We start from the raw sequence: 8991 nt of genomic DNA, 5'->3' as shown, positions 1-8991 counted from the left end.
ATAGGAAAACTATAAGTGAAAAAGTTGTTGCAACGGAATATCTTCATTATTGCGTGAAATTTGGACGAAAATGACGAAGAACTCAATCATTTTTTCTTCAACATTTCCTATAAAACCATAAAAAAACAAGTAAGAAAAGTCTATAGTCGGACGGAGCCGACCATGGGATACCCTATACCACTATCCTTGGACAATCACTCTCCACGGAACTTCTTTTCAATGATTGTGAACATTTAATTATCAAATATCAGAGATGTAATGTATAATACTTATAACCAAAACCAAAAAGTTATCTAGCATGACAAAGACATTTTTTAGCAGGAAAGGAAAATTTAGTTCACACAAACTAAAATGTAATGAAACCTACTACTTCCGTTGTTTAACCGCTACGTTATTGAAATTTTTACCAATTTCACACAAAAGTTTCAGTCCATTTAACCCGCTAAGTATTATCTGACCTTCACGTTGGTTTGTAGGCTTCTTCTTCATCATAAACTCAAACTTTGTTTAAATTTTTGCGGGTTATTATTTTGACCTACAGAGCCGCTACAAAATTGGTTAAAATTTTGTTTTTGGTTTATTTCATTCCCTGAATATTTCACGATCATCAGCAAAAACTAATCATTTCTATTCTGGCCCGAACCCAACCTCCTTAAAAAATTCGTTACAATCGGTCCATAATTGCGTCCCTAAGCTTGTTTACAATTTTTAATGGACGGACACACATCGCTAAATCGCTTTATCTCATCGAGATATGAATTTTGGCATACCAAATTAGGGGTCAAGGACGAATATTTCGTGGCGTTACATAAACTTTTGGAGAGACAATATGTAGCATGGGATAAAAATGTGGTTCTCTACACAGCACCCATTATATATTAGGCAGTAGGCTCGTTATCTAGCAAACACTTTATTGCAATTTACATCAGAGGAAAGGTCAGTAGTTTTTTCCCATATGTAGGCTACTTTGCGAAATATATATGTCCTGAAGGAATTAAAATATCGACCAAAAAAAAATTTTTATATTTTTCATACAAAAGTATTGATCCATTTCACCCGCTAAAGAATATCAGATCATCATTCAAAATTGTAGGCATCCTTTTCGACCTATACTCTTACCCGGTGCAAAATTTCGTGACTATTGATGTATAATTTCGACTTCTAGCGAGTTTATTATTACACTACAAACAAATAACGGAATATATTAGGCTGTAACTCTGTTATCTGATCATGCACACCAACATAATTGGCATCAATTGAAAGGTCAAGCGTTCCACTTTAATGTATATCTCACTTGTCCGGAATGTCACTTCCAGGAATTAAGATATAAGCTGTATATTAAAAATTTTCACAATTTTCACACAAAAGTTTTGGTCCATTTAACCCTCTAAATATTATCCGATCGCCATCTCAAATTGCAAGCTTCTCCTTTGTGATATACTCTTACCTTATTTAAAATAACGCGTTGATCGGACTACTATTGAGACCTACAGAGCCGTTAGAAAATTGGATAAATATTATGTTTTTGGTCAATTTCACCCGCTAAATATTTCACGATCATCACCAATAAGAATAGGGATCTATTCTGATCTGAACCCGACCTCCATACAAAATTTCGTGACGATCGGTCCATAATTGCGGCCTGGAGCGTGTTTACAATTTATAATGGACAGACGGACGGACGGACACACATCTCAAAATCGCTTTATCTCGTCGAGATATGAAGATTGGTATACTGCATTGGGGGTCTCCGACGAATATTTCGCGGTGTTACATGAATTTTTACCAAAACAAACTTATAATACCCTTTTCCACATTGTGGTATAGGGTATAATAAAATTAGAATAACATAATGTTTATTTTTTTCGTCACATTTTCATTGTATTTTTGCAAATAACACGAATACTATAGCTCCAAACTTCACGACTTAGGTTTCATTTTATTCCTCACAATGTCTGGATGCTGCCATAATTTTTTTATATATTCTTTTGTAAGTATAAGCGCTATTGTTTCAAAAATATGTTTGTAAATACGTGAAATTATTTAATAAATTTAATTTTTCGCGAATCCATTGAAACTTTTTGAATTTTTTTTTGCATATTCTCAAAGGCTTCGAATTCAGTTAACGACAATTGGATATAACAGCTTACTATATTAAGCCGCGATTTTTTTAGAATTTTTTCTACTTAGCATAATTAAAACGGTCATATCTTTTGCGCGCAACAATCAAAGTTGGTAACGAAAACAGATTTGGAATGACGATTTATTTCTTAATCTATGTACCAAAAATCATAGATGTAGTATCAAATTTTTTTTTTTGATTTTTTTTGAAATGGAAAAGACGATTTTAGACATTTTTGCTGATATACGAATTTTTATGGCGTTCAATCCCAGCAAAAATCCTCATTACAAACCTCCTTTCCCACCTATTATTTTAACAAGGGCATGTCGCGCGAAATATCTGGTTATTTTGTAACCACTAAAATAAGTAGTCAGAATCTACTACCTATGTCACTGGTTACAAAATAACCAGATATTTCGCGCGACATGCCCTTGTTAAAATAATGGGTGGGAAAGGAGGTTTGTAATGAGGATGTTTGCCGGGATGAAAACAAAAAACGAATCCTACAAAAATTTATGAAAATCGGGCCAGATGTTGATATTGCTCTAATATGCATACGAGTATATGCCCAATTTTGGGTGCCGGATTTGTAGTCGGACACACACAATCTGTGCCACCGTACTCATTACTTGATTTTTTTACATTCACTGTCAGACTTTTTATTTGAACATCCCGAATAGCAGCGAATATTTTCGCATAATAATGAAACGTTGACAAATTCCCCGGATAAGTTTTTTGGCCATTCCAACCCATGAATATTACCTGACTATCTGCAAATTCAATAGGTTTTTTCCTCAAGTTTGCTTATTTATTCACATAAGTTAATAAAAGATATTCTGATTTTAAGAAAATGCTATTTTTTCATAACAATTGATCGAAGAAGAAAAGTTTGTGTCCGATAGTACAATGCGAAAGAAAATAATAAAATATGTCGATTATTCTCTTTGTTGTGTTCATAAAAAATTCCCAAAACAATGCAGACTAAAGACATAGATGATACTAAAGGAAATTTATTAGGCTCGAAATCGAAATGAATTAAAATTTGAAATGTGTTCTGGGCACTTTGTTTAAAACTAAAATCACAAATTAACTAATAGCGCCTATAACCGCTGTTGCGTTGTAATTTTAATTTATTATTATTAATATCTCACAATACGTCATACATTTTCCATTTAGTATCAACTATTTCAAATACTACATACATAAGTACTGTAGACTAGACTTTGAACATCAATTCTATAGAATACATGTGTGTGTAAAATAAATTCAACGATCAATTTTGTCTTGCCTATTTGAATGGGAGCTCTTCTGATATCCAACACTGTCACTACTACCACTGCCGCTGCCCGAGTATTTCAAAATGATTAGAGCACTGGGGCTACTGCGGGCGTTGCTGGTGGGTGGAGGTGGCTGATGTTGTGGTTGTGGCTGGGTAACGGCCGTACTGTCATGCTTGGAGGATGATGCAAAACGATAAGAGGGTGAAGGTGACGGAGGACGTGTAGGCTGTTGATAATGTGCGCTAATAGTGGTCTCAGATGTGGGACGTTGAATCAGATGCACATACTGGTGCGGGGGTTTGGGTTGAGGACGTATTTTGGGCTTTGTAGCACTTGTGGTTTGTGGATTCAATGTGGTAGAGCATGCAGGTTGGGGAAGTGGAGCCGGGGGATTAGAAGGTTGGGTAGGGCCCAGAATCTTGGTGGGTTTTATGATTTGAAATAGGGAACGGGGTGACTTAAAGGATGTTCGTCTGGACGACTTCGGAAGCACTTCCGCGGTTATCGATTCTGCCGGCCCATTAGAAGTGTGTGAGCTCTCGTTCGTAGAATCTTTCTTGCGTTTCGGTAAAATGTTTTCTAAATGAGTGTAAATATGCAAATTTTAGACAAGGTTAGGTTAGTATGTGTTGGATGATTGGTTTGAATGATCTAAGGTCTCGTATTATAAGTCCCAGCCAAGCATGGTCCCAACAAGTTGCCATGTTAACTAAGACGAATAACGTGAGATTAGCCAACAAGTCAAATCTATTGCGGGATGGTGTTAGTGATGATAGCAATACCCTACTACAGATGTATGGTATAATGATTACAAATGCAATTGTGGGAAATCGAAGGTTATGGAAAGTTCTGATTTTTTACTGTTTTAAATATATAAAATAGGTACTAACTTACTATGAAGTTGAGGCCTGCTGAATACCGACAGGCGCTCTTTGTTACTGCTTCCGCTGCGGGGACTGTGGCCGTGAACTTTGAATGAGATCGTACAGAAATGAAATGACAGATGTACACCCATATTTGTTATTATCGATTGTAGTACTTACTGTTGTATGCAGAGTTGTCCATCTGACTGGAGGCATCTGTTCGTGTACTACGGTTATCGTCACGAATGCGTTCGCCGCTCAAATCACTGTCACTGTTGAGACTGTCATATTCCTCGGACTCCGATTTGATGGTCTTGGAACGTCGCTTGTGACGCTTCTCGGTGTTGGTATGACTGCATTCACCACCTCCTATGGATATGTTGCCACTGCCCGATACAGATCGTTTGACCTTCATGCCAGTGCTGGAGAGTGTGTTGTCATCACCGCTGCGTGGATCGTACATTGCTGGCTGCATGCCTTTGCGGTTGAGCGGAATATTGGCCGACTGGTTTTCGTGTTCTGGTAAATGGAATGTAGCATAAGGATATATATCTTCAGAGTATTCAGGTATGCGCTCAAGTGCAACAACCGAATCTCCCGGTGATTGCTGACACGATTTGCGCATCGTACCATAATATTGCTCACGGTGTTGTAGATCCTTTCCCTCGTTGCCAGGAGGCCTCAGCGTGTCCACATTGCGAGAAAATATATGTCGTGGGTCTGTAAAGTATCCAATGGAAGATAGAATGGATGCAAGGTGTCATAAACCATAGTCAGACTTACAGTTCTTGAAACATATACAAGCTCCGATCAGAGCCAATATTGTACCGAAAACAGATGTTATAATCACCGCTATCAAATGGGCATCTCTAAACAAGGAATTTACATGGGGCAAATCACTCTGATCCAAATCACGAGGCATGCCGCTAAAACGCAATGTTTCAAATGTGTACTCCTTGATGGTGGATCCAGCATTATTGTGGGCCGTGACACGCAAATTGTATATAGTACCCGCCTCTAAATCGCCAATTGTATAACGAGTCTAATAAAATGACAAGTAAAGAAGTGAAAATAAAATTTGTCCTTAAAGTTTTATTCGCATTCAAAGAAACGCTATAATCATCGGAAACGTCACAGGTCCTTATTAATTTCTTTCTATCTTCCTTTTTCAATAACTATTCAATTAATCAACTAATATTACGAAGGATATTTCGATGACAGAACGTTTCTTGTAATGCTATTACAACCATGTCTACGTATGAAGGCCAAAAGGGGATAATGATGCCGCTTGGTTAATGATGTGAATACTAATGGTTAATTTACGTACATGATCTCAACTACACTCTATAGTCTAGTAGACCTTTCATGGAAATTACAGTGACTTACGTGGGTCTCAATGCGGCTGGATACGATAATCCAGTCGCTGGATATACCATATCGCTTAAATTCAATACTAAAATATTGTATGGGGCAGCCTCCATCCTGCCAAGAGGAAAGTTCCACTAACGCTGAAGTAATGTTGGGCCTTATTAAACTATGTTTGGTAGGTGCAACTGGTTTGTTTCCTATAAACACAGATACATAGTTATGACGGCGGTTAACAATTCGCTATTCGCTTAAATACCTTTTGTTTTTCCAATTTCAATGGAACTGGTGGCACTTGTGCCAATTTTATTGAATGTAACCAAAGTAAATTGATATCTAGTTCCGCACTGCAGTCCCTCCAAAAGGTGGGAGTTTACACGTCGATCTAATTGTATCTCTTCCCAATCGTCGAATTCCTTGCGATAGGTTAGTGTGAAGCCTCTTAGTGGAGCACCGCCAATGTCTTCGACTTTCCACTGCAACGATACCGAATTGGTCGTGGTACCAATCACAGATATGACAGGAGCCGATGGTGGAACTACAAGAAATAAATGTTATAATTAATCCATACAATAAGATAGTATTAAGTAAATATTACAGTTGGATGTTTACAGCCTACACCACTATGTAGGGAGGATATAATAAGTTGGGTTTGGCCTACAAGTTTGTAGCACATCGAAATAATGGTCAGCGTGCGACACGTAAATAATTTTTATGAAGCATCTGCAATCGTTACGTTTGTAGTTTAGTTTCGTTTTCTGACCGAAACGATTATAAAACAAGTAAGAACTGTGTTAAGTTCGGTCGAGCCTAACTTTGTTGGAGATAAAGTAAAATGAACAAATGCGTAAAATCTGGAAGTACTTTCATACTCGTATTGGGAATAAACCAATAAACCACCTATATCAACAATTGTCTATAGGCATATGGAAAATCGTGCAGTACCGTTCTATGGGGGCTATTTCAAAACATGGACCTATACTGTAATATTTATGGGGGAAAATTTTTGTGGCCTCAAACAATTTAATATATATCATTAAGATAATGCGACTAAAACTTTCAAAATAGCGCATACCCGGTGGTACCTGTTTATGAAGGTGATGTCAAAACGTGGACCTATACTGACATATTTCGAGGAGAAAGTTGTGTAGCCCCAAAGAAGACCAAATACCAATTTTCAGTCATTTTGGTCAGATTATGTGGCTGAAACTTTCAAAAAAAAAAAAAAAAAAAAAAAAAGAGGGAGGTTCCGTTCTATGGTGGCTATATTAAAACGTGAACCGATATAGCGCATTTTTTATAAACTTCTATACCAAATTATAAAGCTCTATTCTAAAAATTGCGAACTGTTTCTTGGTTTCGACGGACGGACGGAGATGGTTAAATCGATTAAGAATTTTATACTGATCAAGAATATATCTACTTTATAGGGTCTCCGACGAATATTTCGATGCGTTACAAACGGAATGACAATGTTAATTATACCCTTTATATTATGGTGGAGGGTATAAAAATGAAGAGTTTCGTTTGTTTGTGTTAACTTATGGTCACAGATCCACCCTTGATTATACCCTACACCGCAATATTCTTCATAAACCCCCATACGATTTTTCATAACTCGACGAGATAAGGCGATCTAGCTATTGTGTCAGCCCATTTTAAATTGTAATTAAATTCCAGGCCGCAATTGTGTACCGTCCGTCACGAAATTTTGAATAAAGGTGATACTTGTAAGATATTTAGCGGACAAAATGGAATTTTGGCCTAATATTGTCGTTTCTCTTCAGATCGTAATTATATTATGATCAGTACAAAATGTCAAAACAGGATAGGGCTTGTTCATTGAAGAGGTGTAGAATTTTGTATGTACAAAAGATTACGCCGCGGAAAATAAATATATTGTTATCTCAATTATCTACATCGTGCTGCAATCTTATTTTGTTCGAATACTAACCTTGCACGAATAATTGATAAACTATGTGATCGGAGCCTATGGCATTCCTCACTACACAAGAATAGTTGCCTTCATGCGAACGCTGAATACTTCGCAATGTTAGCGTATTGTCGTTGCTAACTTCCAGACGGAAGTTTTTTTTGGCTCGAGCATTTAAAACCTTCCATTCCGCGTTAGGTTTCGGCGATCCTACGAATAAACATGGCAATTTCATATCAACTCTCCAACTGACACTCAGTGTTTGACTAAACGAAATAATCGCAGCCGGTACAGTGGCACTGGGCACAAGTTTGATGACTGGTGTACTTGGCCCCTGACCAACTCTAGTCGATGCAGTCACCCAAGCTTCGTATGTTTCTCTTGTCGAAAGATCTTTGGCTTCAAAATGTCGGTTTTGTGATGGTAGAACTTCCTTGAGAATTTTAAGTTCCTGGCCCTTATCGAGAATTCTTATATAGACAGTGTACTTGGTGACAACACCATTTGGCCGTCTCGGTGGTAACCAGCTGATAATGACAGATGACTCTGAGTTAACAACAGACTTCACCCGTTCTGGGGCATCTGGAACAGCCTCCTCTGTTATGCATGACACTGTCGCACTGACAACACCTTCGCCAGCACGCGTATATGCTAACACCTGGACACTGTAGTTTGTAAAGGGTTGGAGGCCATGTAAGACAGTGCTTAAAGCAGACGTAATCTTGGTTTCCCTACTTCCATATTCCGAGTCGAAATTTCCAGGTTCATATAGAACTTTGTAACCTTGGATAACGCCGTGGTGATTTTCCTTTGGTGGAGGTTGCCAAGATATTTGTATGTTTTGAGCAGTGAGTGCAATACAGGTCACTGTTTGTGGAGGAGCAGATGGGGCATCCTCTAAGGTATGGCCCAAAGCCACTTCACTGGGAGGACCATCACCTTTAACGTTAAAAGCAGACACAGTGACGGCATATTGAGTGTACTTTTCTAAACCGGTTAAACGAAAGTCGTTAAGACCTTCTCCACCCAGACTGCTGACTTTTGTGAAATTCTGAAAGCTATCAGTAGAACCATGTTTCTGATATGCTATTGTGTATCCTAGAAGTTCTCCATTCCATGTATCCCTTTCGGGAGGACGCCAAGTGATCAGGAGTTGTTGTGGCCCCAACGGTTCTGCTGATACATCTTGGGGCCTTCCACTTGGTGCTTCGGCATCAGTTTGCAAAAGCAAAATATCGCTGGGAGCGCTTGTGCCCAAATGATTTTCGGCATACAAACGAAAATGATATGCTTGAGCCGGACGTAATGATCCAATTTGAGCTGTAGTTTTATCTCCTGGTAGTAGCTTTTGATTATTGCCCTCATGCCATACATCTGCGGGAGAAAATATTTACAAAAAAAAAAAAAACATTTATGTTAGATCGTTGG

At 38.0% G+C, this 8991-nt stretch overlaps 1 protein-coding gene across 1 annotated transcript in view; it reads right to left on the bottom strand.

Annotated features, from left to right (window-relative positions):
* The window catches only part of LOC141394316 (cell adhesion molecule Dscam2-like), a 192738-nt gene that overhangs the window by 6067 nt on the left and 177680 nt on the right, over window positions 1-8991 (bottom strand). The window contains 7 exon segments of the mRNA XM_073968569.1: window positions 3411-3981; window positions 4297-4371; window positions 4446-4985; window positions 5049-5307; window positions 5652-5830; window positions 5890-6168; window positions 7585-8937. Coding sequence (XP_073824670.1) covers window positions 3411-3981; window positions 4297-4371; window positions 4446-4985; window positions 5049-5307; window positions 5652-5830; window positions 5890-6168; window positions 7585-8937 — 3256 coding nt within the window.

The sequence above is a fragment of the Musca autumnalis genome, unplaced genomic scaffold (genome assembly GCF_047663935.1).
Source record: "Musca autumnalis isolate F117 unplaced genomic scaffold, ASM4766393v1 scaffold_2, whole genome shotgun sequence".
In the NCBI taxonomy this organism is placed as follows: Eukaryota; Metazoa; Arthropoda; class Insecta; order Diptera; family Muscidae; genus Musca; species Musca autumnalis.
This window is presented reverse-complemented; position numbering and strand designations above follow the sequence as displayed.